The 19,938-nt window shown below is 32.7% G+C and overlaps 1 protein-coding gene across 1 annotated transcript in view; it reads right to left on the bottom strand.

Moving 5' to 3' along the window:
- Nucleotides 1–572: 572 nt before the first annotated feature.
- The window catches only part of LOC118203076 (uncharacterized), a 37,865-nt gene continuing 18,499 nt past the window's right edge, over nt 573–19,938 (bottom strand). The window contains exons 2-3 of the mRNA XM_035375314.2: nt 7,075–7,259; nt 573–3,511 (exon numbers count right to left, since the gene is read on the bottom strand). Coding sequence (XP_035231205.1) covers nt 2,714–3,511; nt 7,075–7,259 — 983 coding nt within the window. The 3' untranslated portion in view covers nt 573–2,713. The remainder of the gene's footprint in view (nt 3,512–7,074; nt 7,260–19,938) is intronic.

The raw sequence follows: 19,938 nt of genomic DNA, 5'->3' as shown, positions 1-19,938 counted from the left end.
TTAATTATTATTATTATATTTTCTTCTTGTGAAACCGAACTCTAGACTTTTGTCTGATTTGTCTATTGGTTGATCAGGCAGTGGACTGCACTCATCCTTGAGTTAATAGTAAGACGCAAAGATTTAATTTTCCCAACTACTATCTATTTTAATCGATTTCAAATTCTTTTAAAAAAACTTTACAAAAGACTTAATCTTCTTTGCTGACTTTCAGAAAGATAACGGAGGAAAAAAAAAGAAAGAGCACCAAGATTCCTGGTTCATTGTTACGTATGTAACTGTATTCAAAGGTATGTGTTCTTTTTTATCAGTCTCCATTGCAAAGTTTAACGTTTTTTTCCAGCCGCTTTACAGATAAAGCCGGATTCGAGAATACTTTAAATTTTCATTTGAATGAAGAATAAAATGAATGATACTTAAGTGAATGAAATATTGATATTATAAATGCATAACATTTGTTCTTTTGTATCATACGCAGAACTGATCTTCGTAAAATAAAATTTAAAGATGACAGATTAATTTGTTGTTTCAATGTTTAGAATAAAGAGCTTAATCTGTTTTAATTCAATAACTTAGATAATCAAAATCAATAATTTATTAAGCCAGTAAAATTGTTACACAATAGTATAAAAAACAAGCAATATATGGATTATCACTATCCACAAAGAACGCTTTGAGTACAAAAGTTTTAAAAATTGCACACATTGCAAACACATAAAAATTCAACAAACACATTTTTATTTCCAATATATATAAATATATATTATATTTTTTTAACTAACTATATATTCTGTAAGAAAAACATTGGAAAATAGATAAAGCTGACTAAGAGATATTTTTTTAACCACATGCAAGACTTGCACATGTGTAATAAAAATGCTTTGTTAAAAAAATGCACTTTCAAAAAATAACAGAGATTACAAAAATCTCTGTCAACTGGATACTTAAAAAATAATCTTGCATGTATATAATTTTAAATAAATACAATTAATTATATATAAAATACGTTGGCAATAAAAGGAAAATAAAATTACAACAACAAATTAAATTTGCAAAATAGATGGAACTAAGTGTTTCACTTTGCTTAATATAAGTATATTAAAGTAAATCGCCTTGAATTTAGTTGAGAAACTCTTAAAGAACTTAAACTCTACTGTTGGGAAAACTGATTATTAGCTTGAACTCTGTAACAGAGTTGACTCTAATAATTACAGTTTCTTTGGTATTTCTTTCAGCAATTTTTTTCAATCTTTTCATACGAAAGCCAGTGGGTGATGCTCTGAGAAACGGCGTATTGTTATGAACAGCATTACATATTTGCTATCTGTGACATCACTGGCATAAAATTAAAGGGTTAATCCTTCCTGTCTCTGACTAGATTCGAAAGAAAGATGAGAGCAAAACTAAATCACTAATGAATTAGAAACTACGCATTTAATAAATAATAAATATGCAATGCAAGTAAATTAAGTTAATCATAAATAAAAGCATCTAACTCACATATAAATAAAAGCATCTATTTGTCACCGTAAATGACGAAACATGTAAAGACAACTTATAAAAAAATAAATAAAACAATAGCAAAATGGCTTACCGAATTTTGCCACAAAACATTCTTAAATACTCAGTATCCTTGAGTTAAATCAAAGACTATCAAGGCATAAAATTCTTTGGTCCTATTCCGAATCGGAGATCAAATAAGTTTCGTAACTAACACTGCGTTTATCTGCATAAACTCATACAAGAATAAAATATTTAAAAAGGTTCATCATCTAGGCGACGATATGCACCTTACATGTTAACAAACTATCTGGGAAACATATTGATTATTTATGCTACATAATCTTTGCGGAAAAATTCACTCTTTCCATTTTTATACATTCAAAACACTCAGCTTCTTCTTCTGTGAAAGAATTCTTGAAATCATTATTATTATTTACCTATATCTTAAGCTTTACAGTAAAATATGTAAACACAATCATGCCGTATAAAAGTAATGATAAAATAACCATGTGTAGTTTGTAGATGGTAACTACCAATACAAATTACTGTCAGACTAAAACATGCCGTATAAAATAAAGATAAAGGTACATTTAAATACGCTAAAAAAGGCAAAATTTGAATGAATATCTGAGTAGAAATATCTTTGGTAATGATGATGTAAACTATACTCAAAATCAACATTTGCAAAAGAGTGTGAATCTTCTGCTCTTTGGCATTTAATGGTAAAAATATTGCACATTTCACCTTTAAGCTCTGAAGGAGATATTTTAAATCTATAATATCTTGCAACCTGAGAAGATCAAATACTATAAATTTATCAAGTCATTTTTATATTTTTTTTCCACAAAACTCTCAGTTACATTCTAAAAGCAATAATTAGACAATCTTATAAATGTTCACAGAAAGAGTTAAAAATATTTGGTGAATTTGTTACAATATAATTTTAGCGGGAAAATGGTTCCTTCATCATGCAAGACGTTTATTCATATTAAATTTTATCTCCCCTACTGCAAAATAAATAAAACAAATGTGTGTAGAATTCTATCAGTTGGGGAAAATGTAAGCTACTTCATGTTGCTAGATTTTTATTTTAGTTTACAGTTAATTAAAATAAATTAAGGTGTTTATAGTGCTGTTAAGAGTATGTATTTTTATAGCGTGAGTTATTGCAAAATTAGAAATTCATTGTCCACAACCTGAATTTTATTGTCTAGCCAACAAGTATGGCTCCGTTATGCTCAAGCAGGATGGATGATGTATTCTTTTTATTGCTAATATCTTTCGCAGAAGCCAAGTCGAGAACCGTTGTCGATTCTCTTTCGTGGCTTTGAATTTGTTGTTGTTGCCTATGTACTCGCATACATGAAGATTCTTCATGCTTATAGAGATAACTTTTGAGGGCAAAAGCTTTACCACATCTTTGGCACACGTATGGTTTACTACTGGAGTGTGTCTGTATATGAGCTCTCAAGTTCGATTTGTCAGCAAAAGCTTTGCGGCACACGGGGCACGTGAAAGGTTTTTCTCCAGTATGAGTTCGGATGTGCCCTTGCAATAACCAAGGTCTACTGAAACATTTGCCACAATACGGGCATTGACAACCTTGGCTATGTGTCCTTACATGCATACTGTAAGCAGGCATTGACACATATACTTTGTCACAGTGCGGGCACTTTCTGGCTTTTTTGTCCGTCACACTTCTATGCGTTTGTCTGTGTCGAGCCAAGTTGCTGGATGTGCTGTAACGCTTTCCGCACTCACTGCAAATATGAGTGTCCTGTTGATTGCTTACGTATCCTGGGGAATTCCGGCTAGTAGAACAGGGGCTGCTTTCTGGAGATGGTCGAACAGTTGCTGGCTGTTGCTGCATAAGCTGGCGGATGACTGTTACGAGGGCTGAAGTAGTAGATGGGCATGGACGAAACATAGCACATTGTGATGGGGAACTAACTGCTACGTTATTGTAAGATGTGACTGCTGGAGATCCGGGATCATGCGCTCGGAAAACCTATAAAATAAAAAATATATAACTTAATGTAAAGTACATTTGTAGAGTCATCAGGATATAACGATGCAGAAAAGTAAAAAATGCGCAGTGCCCTCGCCGGTATTCGAACTCCGGACTTCCCGAAATCGCGTCGTGCGTGCTTCCAGTTTCACCACGAAGGCATGCGTAAGGGAGGGAGAAAATACTTTATATAATTCCCTTTTTAAAGAGCAACTGGGGATTAGGGGACTCAGTCACCAAATCCTGGTGGGGACGAATTATCGTCCACTACCTTTTTAGTTAGGAGCCACTTGTAGAATCATTAGGTTATATTGATACAGGAAAGTGAAAAATGCCCTCGTCTGGATTCAATCTCTGGACCTCTCGAACACGCATCGAGCGTGCTTCTAGTTACACCACAAAGGCATGGGGAAAGGAGAAAGAAAATAACTTATACATTTACAAAAAAGAAATTTAAGTCTATTAATACTAATGAAATAATCAGATTCAGTTTAGAAATACTTCAGTATCTGTAGATGGCTGATGTAATGGCTAAATAACGAATCTGTAAATTCATTCCTTCGAAGAAATATATTGATACACACTGGAGATTTCAGAAAAATCAAGTTCTAGATAATACAAGTAATATAATAATTCTTTCTTGTGCATCTCAGTTTGATTTAGCTTATTTGATTACGGTAAATCACACAAGGGATACATGCCTAAAGGAAGTGATGCCTTTGTAGAGGATTTTCAAAGGAAAACTAGCTCGTATCCACGTTAAACGTGGGGAAAACAATGAAAATTTCCATGCAACCAGTCCGTTCGCCTGGTTTCGAGCCCCGGACCGAGCCTCTCGTGTTAGGCAGCTTATCCCTCGGACTTCGTGGCCCCATGTACATCTCGTAGAACCTGTATTACTTTCCTTTATATATATATATATATATATATATTTATATATATATATATATAAAGAAATGCCGTCTAGTAATCTTGATGTATTGCTACTTATATGTTTTTCTTTTCGGTAAGATTTTGAGAAAACAGTAGTATATCAATTAAATCAGAGAACTGACCCTTAAACATTTTTAGTACAGAAGTACTATGTTGACATGTTACTGCTGTGAAAATTTTCATTTATTCGTATACGTTTAAATTCATATTTTAGTTTGTACAGCTGTTGACTCTGCGGCGATTCCTGTTGGAATTGTCAAGATAAGTCACATAGAACTGAAGATATAGACGCCCCACATCACAGAGCTGGCGACATTTGAAAGATTTTTTTCGAACTTGAGGACATTTAGATATTTTCAGAAAAGCGTTTCTGAAACCCTAGAAACGAGTTTTCTGAAAAATGCAGAAGTATCTTCCCGCCCCTTGAGTAATGCTATGGACAAGAAGCTGTGAACGAGATATTTAGTGCGATTTAAATGCTGAACATTCTGCTCAAATGTTATTATAGATACTGTTCTGCGAGGGATTTTGTTGATCTGCGATATTCTTCATGTATAAAGAAGCATAACCGCTTATGTCTGGTTTGTCTTTGAGCTATTTATTACTTTTCTATAAGAAAAGTTATTCATCTGAAACTGAAATAAAACTTCGTGTTTTCACTAATCATCTAGCCTAGTTATATAAAAAGTTTTCTAGATACCATAGCTCGCAGTATAAATATTTCTCCCGCCTTCTTAGAATGCCTTCGTGGTGTAGTGATCAGCACACTCGACGCGAATTCGAGAGGTCCGTGGTTCGATTTCCGGCGAGGGCATTGCTCATTTTTCATCTCTACTGCTTCGAAATAACCTAATGTCTCTACAGCAGTATTAGCGTCTTTTTTGAAAACCGATTTACCTGTTTAAACATCATTTCTTAATCACTTAACGTTCAGTAATTCTTCCTGGAAATACTAATTTCTAGTATATTTTATAACGTAGCTCATAAATAAGAAGCATAGAAGTACGGGTGAGTATTTTAATGTGCTGTATGAATACATATTTTACCTATGCGTCCATGTAGACTCAATAAAACGTCGTTAATTTTAGTATAGTAAACAAATGGTAAGGAGTTTCATATTTAGTTACCTAAAACTAGTTATAATCGTACGATTATGTTATTGTCTTTGTTATGCACTACTTTCAGATTAATGAATTCGTATGAACGATCTAATACTTTGTTCATTCAGCCATCTGATCACGAAGAATGTTGTCTGGCTGCATCAATAGGGGTGATCAAATTACGTACGTGAGAAAGAGGAAGTTCTGTCCCAATTTTGAAGAAGAATACCTCGAGGAATGGATCCACCACCATAGGGTTTCTAGCTGGATAGAATATGAAGTGCCCCCATTCCACAAAGATGTTTACACTTACAAAAATCCATGCTTTTCCTGGGATTTGAGACCGGGTACAAGGTTATGGCAGCCTGCTTTCATAGCATCATGCCAAAAGGTTGCTCTAATACATCTGTTATTTTAATTTTTTTAAAGAGTCATTCATCGATTTAAGAAATGTATTTTATAATGCACAAGCCGACTATACAAAGTAAAATTTTGTGAGAATTGTTATGTCACTTCGCTTTGAGTAAGAATAAACATAAACACACTGTATTTTTTTATCATTTTTTTTTTTTTTTTTTTTTTTGCTTTTCTATTATATAAGAAGTTATGTGTGGGGGGTACTCTGATTGCTATGTATTTGTTATAATTTATTTTGAGTAGAAATAATTTTAAAATCGATTTAAAATGACAGGTTTTATTAATCTTGTTGAAAATTATACACAAATCAAAAATAAATCCGAACGAACAGTGTGATTTTTCTGCAGGAATGGTGTATAAAGGTATTCAAACTTCTCAAATAAAACGAGTATCAAATTAAAATTTATAGATTTCATAGAACCTAGAGACTTTATTTTTAACTGAATGGTAATAAACAAGTTTTCTTTTCTTTAAAAAGAATTAAAATAAGATGCTACTGATTATTGAAATCGTCTTAAATAATTGTGTACTTTGGTAATTTAGAACATACTGTATAATAATAGAAGCTTCATGAAAATATTTTAGGAAATTTATTTTATGAATTTTACAATTTTTTTTTTAAATTTTGTCAAGTTAAAATCAAAGGGAACAAAATACCCAGTAAATAACTAAGAGCTACCATTAACAACTAAATCTGCTTCTTCTTCTGGAATTGTGGTAGAGGAAGCTGGATGCCGTAGATTTGAATCTTGACGAAGGCATGGATATTTGTAAATAGAGTGTCTTTGTGGCATTTGAAATACTGTCCCGCTGAAAGTCCTATCGAGAAATTAATGGTAAGAAAAGACCCTCGTATTCAACTTCCGGAGGATTCTCCATCAAAACTCTGGCTTAGCTAGACAAAAGTCGGACTGTCATTGATAAAGTGTTATGGCTAACGACAGGCGTTTATGATTTCTTAGCCATGATGAATTTATGAACCTAATCGAGATCCTCTCAGATCGCGAGGCTAAGGAACAACAAAAACATCGTTCTTTTTTATGAAATAGGGAAAAATGATTTATCGTAATAAAATTAATAATGTGGGACTTTGATGTAACTTTGCATACGTACCGTAAGACCCATGACAGCTCCCTCTTCTGAGGGACTCTGCTGGAGGGATCTGGATTCGTGAGCAGGTGAGTGAGGACTCGTCGGCTTTAAGGAATGGTCGAAACCAATGGAATCCGTTTCACTATCGCATGGCGTACGGAACTGTGGTCCCTCAGCAGTGGAGACCCCTCGCTCAGGACTAGTTTCTGAAAAGAAAATGAGATTAGCTATAGTATTTAACAGAAATGTTAAGAACATCGGGAAAATGGTTAGTCTGAGATAAAACTCACTCTCCAGTGACATTCAAAATATATATTCTTAAGTGATTCTTATTCTTTCATATATGTATATATCTATATATATATCAGTTTGCATAATTTAGTGCGTAAGTCTATTGATGAAGAAATGATACTTTCTTTAAATCATTTTAAGATGTTACAAAAATTATTGATTTCCAGCAAGTTGTTTTACTCTAAGAGTGCCTAGAAAGCAAACTTCACTTTTATGATTAAAAGCGAAAAGTTCAAAATCAAAGTGAAAATGGGATCATTGGAATGAGCTTATTGTTATATTAATTATTGAAGAAGTTCCTTTAGTAATTAGCATTTTAAAATCTAATTATACTGCTCAACACTGCAACACCAAGAAGAGGGAACCATGACTTTATGCAAATTTGGGAAACTGTAAGTGTAATTAAGACAGGCAAATGATTAAAATTTTAACATCAGCGATATATAAGAGATGTTTAAATGGCATGAAAGCCTGCTGACTGAATATAATTTCTTTCTACCCGAAGATTTCAGAAATCGGATCAAATCTTTCGGTTAAATAGTGATGCCTTTTGTTTGTCAATATACCACTTATCGCAAAATTAGGGCAACAGAATTCTTGAACTTACACATGTTGTTTCCACATTCTTGCAATCACAATGCGTATAGACAGAAATGTCAGCACTATTAAAAGTTGTGGCATACAAGTGATTCCAAGAACGACGACGAACTTACATGGCCAGAGGAGAACATTTGCTCGAACGGATCGTAGTATTAGAAGAATGTGGTGGTGTGTGTGTGGGGGGGGGGAATGATTTTTACTCTGCTGCAAATGGGCTTAGATGTCACATATTAATCTCAGGAGGTCCAGAACTATCTGATCAAATTTTAAGAAGGCGTTTATACAATATTGGACTATAAGCCAGATGATGAGCGACAAATATTCCATTTACTTCAAATTACCATTATCAAGGACTATTATAGGCTTCATATAAGCAGCAAAGGAGACTAGAATAGATGATTATCCTCTTCAGCGACAAGTCTCGCTTCTGTCTTGGAAGCAGTAGTAGTCGGAGATTTGTCTGCAGTGTAGGTGATCAATGCAATTAGCAAGGTAAGGTCATTCCTACAAGGTACCCCAAGAACATTTTTCAACACGACAGTGCTATCCTATATGTTGTGAATAGCCTGAGTAGACCAGACGTGCCTAACGCATTTCTAACATCTATATAAAATTTATTATAAAATAATTACGCATTTCAGACTGAACAATACAGAACAATATGGATCATTCAACTATTCCGAATTGGTATATCAAAACATACTTTCATTTAACTAATTACTTAAAGCGATAATAATATCAAGGGGTTTTGACCATTTATTTTTAATTAAAATTTGACCATATTTAAGGAATGAAATTATAAAACAATTAGAGAGATAGTGACACTTAGCCACATATTTTCCATTCGTATGAATTCAATAATTTCTATTTCAAATTTTTACTTTCTTCAGGGGAGAAATAGTGGAAATATTTTAATCCTTTCTTCGAATTCAAAGCTATGTCAGAAATTGTGTCATCGGAACTGATAACAATTAGCAAATTAACTAAAATTCATAAAATGAAATGAAATTTGTAAATATCAATTTATTCGATAGAATTTTTCTTTGGGTCCCCTGTTTTGTTATTTTCAATTTACACAGACCGTTTAATTTTAGCATAGCTCTGCATGGAGAATTATCGTAAATTTTCCAAATATTGGCAATATATATCATTTTCACACAAATACGTGTGCCGTTCTCAAGGAGTAGTGCTATTCACAAGTAAGTCGTAAATAGTGCCATTCTCAATGAATATATTTATATCTTAAATTTGCTGATGGAATGCAGAAGGAGCAACACTGTACACAATACATCACGACCGATCTTCATTATTCTTCAAAATTTGGCAAATTAGAATGCTGTAACGCTAGAAATGTTCGTGATGTCTGACATTTAGAAGTATATAAAAAAGTTGCTCGAAGAAAGCTTAGCTAGCTAAATGACCGATGGCTATTGCTCTTTTACGGCGACTGCATTAAGTCGCAAGTATCCGGCCATTTGAAACAACAATAGGCTCATACGCCCAATAAGTACTCCTCCTATTTTTGGATAATGATTGATATTTAAACATTCATTATAACATGGTATATGTATGTATGGTTATATAGGTATATTTAAGTCTACTCATTTAATTTCATTTGAAACTTTTCCGTGTCTGTTTAGGAAATGAAGTAAAGCATCTCGTTCTAGTTGCGTGACCTTTTATGATGGAATTGTAATCTTATGGAAAAAAAAAGTATTATCGGGAGTAATTAACGGAAAGTAAGATCAATTTACGACTGAACAATCAAAGTAAGTGGTGTATAGTGGTTAAGAGAGTAGCAGCTATAGTCAAATAAGACTTCTGCAATTTATATGTCAAAGTTGCGCGAATGTGTTCGTATGTGCAATGTTTTGGATGTCTGGCACTCAGATAAATAAAAAAAAGTTTTCTTTTATGAAGCTGTAAATTTGACAGCAACGTGCGCAACGAAAAGTGAGGAGGCAAAATAAAAGTTCGGCGAGTGACTCGTAAAATTAATGATTTAAGACGAAAGGTGCCCATAAAGAAAGAGGCTTCAAAAAACTCCGAAACATCCACCATTTTTCCAAGCACTTTTTACTTGTTGAGCAAAAAGCCACTATCACGAACAAAATTTTCGTTATCTTCCAACTTTTTTTAACAGTACTTCCTCATCTCTAAAGGAAAAAAAGAAATTAGTAATAACTTTACATAAATGAAAAAAGTCCTTATATTATTGCAGGCCAACGAGGACCCTCTCTCCATTTATCAAATTCTCGCGAGAGAGCGCCACACACGTCTTGCCTGCCAGTTTGGGGCCACCATTGGTGGGGTCAAACACACTGCCCATGCATCAGCGGGCCTGTCACTTCTCGAAAGGGGGAATGTGTGGGGTGAGAAGTTTTCTCCAAAAAGGATTCCCTTTTTTATTCGATCACCAAAGAGATAGCAACTTTTTCGATGAACAGAGATCATTTTCATACCAATTCATAAAACAAGAGTTACCCCCCCCCCCGAGATAGAAGATACTGTTACCATGAGGCGTTTATATGTGGCCGAATTCACTTTCAAGAAAATAGCAGATTTCAAGGAATTATAGGTTATTAGTTTTTGTTTTTTTGATAGGAAATCTCAAATTTCGTAAGACAACCATGCTGAAGATTAATGGTTTTTTAAATGTGTAGAAACGATAATTTTTTTCTTCACACCCAGGCAAATGTGATATAACAAGTGTTTTGTTCGTTATCTGTTTCATTGAGTGATGAACCTATTTCACTAACCTATGGAAATGTATTTAGTGTTACCATCTTCTATAGTCTAAATTGTTTTGCATGTATACTTTCATTATTTTCATTCATCATACTTATGACCATTTTGTTTCAGGGGAGATTTAGTAATAACAATTAATCCGTTCTACTGTAATTATTTTTCAAACTGCTTTTCTTTTTCTCTAACTTTATTTTACTCTTAAATGTGATCTAATTACAGAAAGTAAACGAAGAGGTATCGCAGAAAGAAAATAATTTTTGATTAAATTTCTCATCTTTGAAATGGTGTTTTTCTGCAATAATTTTGATTTTATGAGATCTTTACGCAGGAAAATAAATTTATTTGAAAAGGATTGACATACAAGTGTTGTTATGTTAAATAAATTTATTTGGAAAATATTAACATACAATTGTTGTTATGTTGACATTTATTTATAATACGATATTAAATTAAAAACTAATTATCCACTAAATATACATTATTAATAAAAATGTTTTCATTTAAGGCAAAAAAACTGTGAACAGCTAATTATTGTTAGATATAAAGCTAAGTTGAATAACTTTTTTTAGAACTATTACACCATGATTAAATCAACCACATAAATATATATTTTTATCCATTAATTAGTGCGCTGATATTAAAGCGATATGCCTATATAAAAAAGCAATAGATCCAAAATTAGCAAGATATCCTTGCTCAATATAGACAAGTCTTACTCAAGTAAGAAAACCAGAAGTACTTTTACTCACTGATGAATCTTATTCCAAACAGAATTTCAGAATACTTTATTTTTATTTTATGGAATGGGTACTGAATGGATCTTTTATCTCTTTTAAAACGGCTTTAAGTTCCAGTTTAATTTCATATCCCAGCTTAAATAAAATTTAATTTTATCTTCAAATTTATGAAGTCAAAAATTGATAGGTATAAAATATTCAGGAACTGACTACAAGCAAACACAGAAGTGCTCAGAAATATTAAAATCCACACCTTTTTTAGTTCGGGCGCAATTGTAGAGATATTAGGTATTTTTGGAAGAAGGAGAGATGAAAAATTTGCAATGCCCTCGCCGGGACTCGAACCACGTACCTCTCGAATGCGCGCCGAGCGTGTTGACCACTACACCGCGAAGGCGTGCTAAGAAAGCGGGAGGGATACCTTATAATATAAATAAAATCTTATTATTTTCTATTCAGGTAAATAAAATATAAATATTTTCTTATTACTCATCAGAAAAAGGTCCTCGTTTCTAAGGACTGTGCTGTAGTTAATACTATATTATTGATTATGCGAATTGTGCCAGATTATATGTTGGGCACCGAATATATTTGAGACATATAGTAACAACTTAAAAACCTAAGCATGAAACTTGCTTCAAATAATACAGTAATGATTGCCTTATATTTCAGATAATTTACACAACATACATATAAAAGTACAGGTACAAATGGGCAGGACACCAGAATTTCAATACTGGTTGCACAGGTATATATAGTCCCACAGTACTAACTGAGCAGCTCCCGCCAAATTTTGATGGACAACATATCAGAGGACGGTCAGGGAATTTCCACCTCTCTTCCATTACCAACAAACCACTCCAGAGGACTTTCGGTTCGCCAGTATTTTAAGACTCTCCATCCGCAAAGACACTATACATCTTTAACTTCTCCGAAATTTGAACTTTGGCCCATTAAATGATTTATGCATTTAATTATGTTATATAAAATATAAGCTAAATTATTTAAAATCATTGCTAAATTATTTAAAAATAATTCATTAATTTCCTTCACTAGCATTAATCCAAATTCGCAGTGAGCTCTACAAAAGGTCTACACGATAATGCTAGACCAATAGATACGCGATAATGCTAAATGAAGAACGAAATGCTTTACTATATAGAATAAGAACTTGTGCATCACCATATGGAGAAACATTATCTTTCTAATCGAACGGCAATATTTTAAAGTATTTTAATCGATCAAGGTATAATATTAATGCACTTATGAATGCATAAGATAAGAGACATTTTATGCTTTTATTTTCAATTTAGAAAAACAGTTTAATCATATTTTTTATATCCTTTTTTATTTTTTTCCCGATGTAAAGGAAATATTGTAATCACGAAAAATTCCAGGTACCATATTTCACCGAAAATATTCATTTTGACCGCTATCGAATGCAATTTCACGATGTTTCTGCTTGACATCTGTGCGTAAGAACAAAATAAGAGACTCTTTTTTCCAAAACGAATTATACAACTGATTTAAAATGGATTCAAAAGAGATTTTTTTCGTGGCGTCTGTACGTACAGACGCCACGAAATGTTAGTTATACACATTTATCAGTTATGTGTATCGCATAACTCAAACGAGTAGCCTCAGAACGTTGAAATTTTGTATAAAGGACTGGTATAACATGCAGTTGTGCACCTCCCTTTTTGGTAGCAATCGGCCTCACCAAATATATATATAATTAATGAAAAGAGAACGAACTATAAAAGACGTATGTGGTCAAAACTTTGCGCATTGAGCTGCAAAATTTAGAAAAAAGTTAAAAGAAAGTTTTAGTTCGTACGCTAAAAAGTTGCTTAGATACTGTGGTTCCGTGAAAAGATTAACATAAGTAAAATAAAGTGCAATGAAATGTGTAAAAAAGATTAAATAGACAATATAAACATTTGAATATTTACAAATAAAATTCAATACTAATTGTAAGCAATATGCTGATCAAAGTAAGGCATATTTTAAACATTAGAATTAAAGTGCGACAAAAGGCTTAAGCAAAAATACAAAAACAAAGAAGCGGTAAATGGTAGATTAGCCCAATTCGAATCTCATTAAGGTTCTTCAGGGGAAATTATTTTAATGATTTTCGAATCCAGCTAACTCCATATCACGTTTCGCCGAAACAGATAATTCAAACTGTATACGAAACACTTTTTATAAATTAATTGAAAAAACTTCGCCATAAACTTTAGTCTCAATTCTCTGTTCCAATTTCCCGACGCGTCCGCTTGAAGAAATACATTAAGGTGTAATAATAACTACAGATAATGGACTGGTAATGCCAACGTACAAAGTAAAATAAATAGCGATTTGCTATTAGTCAAAATATTATATACCTATAAATATATATATATATATAAATATATATGTTGTATGATCTTAAATTCACTTAGTGCGAAATAGTGTTATTCTACTACTTGCGCAATTGCTGCAAAGTAAGTTAATAATATTTTATTTACTAAAGAAATATTGATTATATTATCTCCTAAGATTAATTTTAGTAGAATTATCTTAAAAGAGTGAATCCATAGTTAGTAAGTTCAATTCCGAAAATTGTTTATATATATATATATATATATATAATTTATTTACTAAAGAAATATTGATTATATTATCTCCTAAGATTAATTTTAGTAGAATTATCTAAAAAGAGTGAATCCATAGTTAGTAAGTTTAATTCCGAAAATTGTTTTAAAGTAACCTGAATGTAAATTGTTAAAAATGTTTAACGTGGACTTGGATGGTGACGACCCTTGGGGATGGTCACAGGTCAGCGATATGTAAATTACAATTTATTCATTGGACGGTCGAGAATTCTCTGTGCTAGTTAGAACGCAGGATGAGTATGAATAATCACAGAATTCATTTTTGTGCTTGTATTGTAAATTGTCATAATCGCTTTCATTTTGTGAGACATAGACTAGCTGATAAATGTGCATAACTATGATTGGGTCTGCCTAGTTGTTTGATAGAGCATTTAGATGAAGTGATATGAAAGGCAAAAATTTACCTAATTCAGTTGTAGAAAGTCCTTAACAAAGTAAATTTAACTCTTAGGATCTACAGCTGTTACATTAAAATGACAATACATTTATAGCAGGATTGTGCTAATTGATTCCGCTTGCAATAATAAATTTTCGTCTCGACTGCTTTTATACGTTAGATAAATTCTATAATTTTTTGCTTATACGTTTCTATTTAATGAAATGCAAGATGAATCTTCTGAACAGTATGCTTTTTGGAATGTATCCAGAAGTGATTAAAGTCTGTCGCGTAGTCAAAAACAAGTTGGCATGCTCCAAGCCATTAACTAGATAGAGAAAGTGGGTCGAGAACTTATGGCGCACCTGTTGGAATAGTAAGTATCTCCAAGCAAATGGCATAGCTTTGGTTTTTACTACACAAAATCCGATGGATTGTTTTAACAGAATTCGCTTAGAAATTATTGATTGTCTTAATTATTCTGAAGATATGGAAAAGCCCTGAAGAAATGTGAAAGTTATACATCAGAGCTACCACCTATTCATCCAGGGCAACTGCTTTAATTCAAGAAAACTACGCATTTTGATGAAAAGCGTTTGCACGCAGTCTAAGGCATGCCAACCGTGAGACAAAAGATGCAGTCAATGAATTTAAAGCATTTCATGTCAACTTCTATATGTTAAGCAGTATTCTTTAGAATTAACTCACGAGCCATCCTTCAGTTTGAAATTAGTATTCCTGCAGTTTGAAACAGAGAAATCCATCAAAAACACAAACCGTATTTTCTTAAAACAGGAAAAAATTCTTCTTTATGTCTGTAAGATAAAACTAATTTTAGTTTGAAATATTTCCTTAAGTCGGTTTTTTTCTAAAATGATTAATAGTTAATATGCTTATAATAAACAATTCCTTCTGGACTGAGTTATTTTAAAACTGATCTGTATCATATGATTCTTACATTATGCTCATGATGTACGAACTTACACAATGGCAAAGGTGAAAGGAAAGTCTTTTAGCCAATAATAATGTTAATTTTGTAAATCACAACTTTAATTAACCTTAAAAATTAAGCAGAACCATAACTTTATCACTCTGTATCCTGACATTCATATTAAGGTCTATGCACTCCTTCCTCACTTGCCTCTATGCTGACGTCATGCCCGTCGCTTCTGTTTTGTCATCAGTTACATTTCTATGACTATGTGAAATCTGTGCGTTTGCTATCTTATTGTATTATTATTCAGCGAAATATACTTAATTAAAGATAGTTTGTGTAAGCTTCATCACGCATTTACTTCTTTAGTATTTTCTACATCGCCATTTAAATTTTTTTCATTATATATATGCAAATTAAACAGAAATTATAAAGACCCCAAACTGTGTGAACAAATGTGGATGAAACGGAGGGGGAAAAAAAAAGTTTAGTATATGCACATTTAGCAAGAAAATATTACATAATGTTTTGCTATAATTTTGTATAAAAATAATGCCAATTATTGCCATTTAATAATAGAAGTTTTTTATCAATTAATTAAAACAACAAAATGACTGAAACCCATATATATTGAAAGCAGATATATTTCCACAAAGTTGTAATATTATTACTGGGTTTTATTTCGAAGTAAACAATGTAGAAAGGTTTGAGACAAAGCTATTAGCCCAGCTATTTATTTAATACATGGTTTTAAAAACAGCTTTCATTAATTTCCTAATGGCAGAAATTTGAAAAGTGTCAAAAGGAAACATATATCATTTTAAAATGGTTAAGAGTGTTAAGTTAATGAATTTTTTAATTATTGTTTATTTTTTAATTCTGAAGATTTAGAAAGGCACAAAAGCATCGTAACTACACATCTGAGCTACTGCCTATCTAGCTAGTGATTTACAACGTACTATATTAATATTCTAACGCCACATGTTATGCACCTACAATGCTTGCTGTAAATTAATACCGTTTTAAGATTTATGATACATTTCATAAATCTCCTAAACAAAAAGCAGAAAGTACTTATTTTCAGGAAAACATATATATCTATAAATTTGGCATGCTTTAGACATTTATTTTATCCAGTTATATCTTTAAAGGTTTGTATAAGCCATAGCTTTTTCTGTGTGATCAAATCAGCGTCTTACATTAGGTACAGGCAGAGTGGTATTAGCAATACATTTAACCAAGAAAGCAGATTTATATATCAAGGGAAAATATATATCAAGGGAAAATGATATCATCCCACTTATGTGGGAGGCAATTTATTAAGGAAATTTCCCAGCAACATGTCGGAGGGGAATCCTTCCGACGTTATGGTGCCGCGATGACCCAAATCGACCCTCCAATACCTAATTCCTCTTCCAGTGGTCCATAATAACGAACGATAAAAGGGGCCGAGATTTCCATGTCTATTCTTTTCGAGTACTGAGTAAACTGCTCGAGATGTAGGCAAGAGAGACCATCCACTTGGCTATCTAGCAGGTCCTTGAAAGGTATCCTCCGTCTAATGGAAAACACGCTCGAAGATTATGTCTCCAGACACACCGGCGGGCTGCTTCTTGGGTGTCGTGGATTCAGTTGTGCGAAGTGCAGAAGCTGAGTCTTTTGGGGCTCTTGTTCGCGTATCTGTTGGAGCGAACATAGTCCTTTACCTCTTATCGCTCTCGCTCACGAGATTCCAAAAAGTGGGAAAACATTTTCTTTTTCGCTTTCAGCTCTCGTTGCTGTAGAAGACATCTTCTGCTGTTCAATATTTTTTAAGTTTTACTTCTGAACTATCAAGGTGATTATATCTGAGATTGTAAAAACATTCAACTTCATTTGCAGAAGATAAGTCCCAATATTGGGCGGCTTCAATGTAGATGCTATACAGCAAATTCTTTAGAACTAATAATGATTAAAATTAAAACTCATCATAAATATAATTTCCTGAATTCATTTAAAAAAAGGAACATGATAAAAAAAAGTACACGCACAGGTTAGCAAGTAAAGAAATTTTGGGAAGAATAGCCTCTCTATACAAAGCAGAATTACGTCATCAAAATATATATTATTTACTCATACTAATAAACTATTTAAATGCAGTCAGAAATGTAAGACGATTTTAACAAATTAGAAAAATTTGAAGATTAAATGGCTTTTAAAATCACTAATTAAAAAAATTGGAAAACTTATACTTTCAAATTCCAGTAGTTACTATAAATTAGAATTAAACATTGCATCAAAGATAAATTTGAATTTTCTAATTTTAAGTGAAAATTACATATTGATCATTACTGAATGCAGTTTTGATATTTTATAATGATGGAGAGACTATTTGAATTTTGGGAGTTAAAAAAAAAAAAAAAAACCTGCCGTCGCTGGGATCCAAACCACGGATCTGTCGTTTTATTGGTTAGATGAACTTATTTACTTTCACCACAAAAGTATATCCGAGGGAATGAAATAATTTCTTACAGTGCTAGCGAAAAGAACATTTGTATCCTTTTCAGTAAATATGTAAGCACAGAAGAATCATAAAATCTCAAATATTTTGCAGCAAATCATTCGAAAGTTGTTTTAGCTTGAGTTATTAATGAATTTCTTGCGTGAGAAAAAAATTGAAATGAAATATTTAAATTTAAAATAAAACGCAACAAAGAGTTAAAGAAGAAAAGAATTTAATTATGTAAGCTTTATCGCAGTAGCTAATGAAATGAAATATTTAAATTTTAAAATAAAACTCAGTGAAGAATTAAAGAAGAAAGGAATTTAATTATGTGAGCTTTATCGCATTAGACTCCCCTAACCACTGTACCGTCTGACCGGAAGAATGTATGTAGAAAACATTACAGTGATAAAATTGTTTAATGGAGTATATGTAGAAGACTTTATAAGATATTTCTCCCGCCTTCCTAGCGTGCCTTCTTGGTGTAGTAGTTATGCACGCTGGGCCGGTATTCCAGAAGTCCGCGTTCGATTTCCGGCGAAGGCGTTGCTAATTTTTCATCTTGCCTGCTTCTAAAAAAATATCTAATGTCTCTACAGTGCTGCCTGAACTAAAAAGGATGTTAGATGATGATTCTCCTCACCCAGGATTTGGCGATTGTGTCCCCTAAAAACCCCTGTCGCCCTTTAAAAGGTATTTCTTACGCCTTCCTTCGTGGTGTAGTGGTTCTGCACGCTAGGCCGGTATTCTAGAGGTCCGTGGTTTGATTCCCGGCGAAGGCGATTGCTCAGTTTTTCATCTTTCCTGCTCCAAAAAAAAAAAAAAAATACCTAATGTCTCTATAAATTAAAAGAGGTAAAGTTCTTTCATTCAAGCCTCCTATTTTATGAAGTCAGCGCTAAGACTTTGTAGACGCAGATGGCTAATGAAAAGAACATTTAATGCATTATTTCGAAAAAATAATTTTTTTAAAGAACTTCTTTTATAAGGAATCATTTCCTGACAAAATAATTTGAAATCCCTCAAATTTTTAAAATAATATTGTTTACAAAAAATAATAATAATAATAATAATAATAATAATAATAATAATATGTGGAACGTTAATTTTATATGCTGAAGAAGCAGTTTTCTGTGTAATGATAATGACATATGGAATTACGTTTGTTAAAGTCAGGTAAAGTATGTTTTGATTTAAGTCTTTCTGTCTATTTAGCTTCCTCCTTTGTTACCATATCAGGTAAGAAATACTGTCCTGCGAGCTGGTCGCTTCAAGGCCATTACAAAGATATGTTTCCGCGGGAAAAACAAAGCAGAAGAAATTGGACGCGAGTCAAAAAATAATTTTCTTTCTCAAGCGGAGTCAGATTCCATTCTTGTCACTCACTGGGAATTCGTGTAAGGGAATCCGATGGGTCATCATTCTCCGCTGTTATAATTAGAAAGTATTTTTAAAAATTTCTGTCCTGCAAATTTCTATATACAGGGTGTAACAGGAAAGATGATTACAGATGATAAAAAAAATTTTCGTCAAACAGTGCATAATGGAATCACATATGTGAATGCGGAAACATAGTAAGTACGAGAAAATGGAAAACGAAAGGTAGTTTTAATCACAGATAGTTGCAATAATAAATGTTTAGCTCTACGGATTTTTGGATCTCTCCTGTCTTGATTTTCCCCGGAGACAGCTAAAAAACTTCGTTTATTGCTTCGCGGACTGACTGTTCAGAAGATCTTGTCGGCATAATTAGCGCTATTTCTAGCTACAAAAGTACGTGAAGATGTAGGTGCAAAGTATTTGATAAATTGGGTATCTGTCCAAATACACGCCAATCGTATCGTTGTTATGATACATTGCATTTAGTGGTCATTCATTCTAACAAGTCATGTAAATATCAACCATTTGTTCTTGTAAGCATCCGTAATTAAAGCATTCCTTTTTCGATGTTCTTCCTATTTAGTAGTTTCCTAGTTTGCATTTCACATTCTACCATCCATTGGATTACGAAAATTGTTACTTTTGCCCTGATCTATCATCTCTTAAAGTTGTGACTATTTTTC

Source organism: Stegodyphus dumicola, chromosome 3, assembly GCF_044657685.1.
Source record: "Stegodyphus dumicola isolate Sdum_Otavi_A_Nest chromosome 3, ASM4465768v1".
Lineage (NCBI taxonomy): Eukaryota > Metazoa > Arthropoda > Arachnida > Araneae > Eresidae > Stegodyphus > Stegodyphus dumicola.
This window is presented reverse-complemented; position numbering and strand designations above follow the sequence as displayed.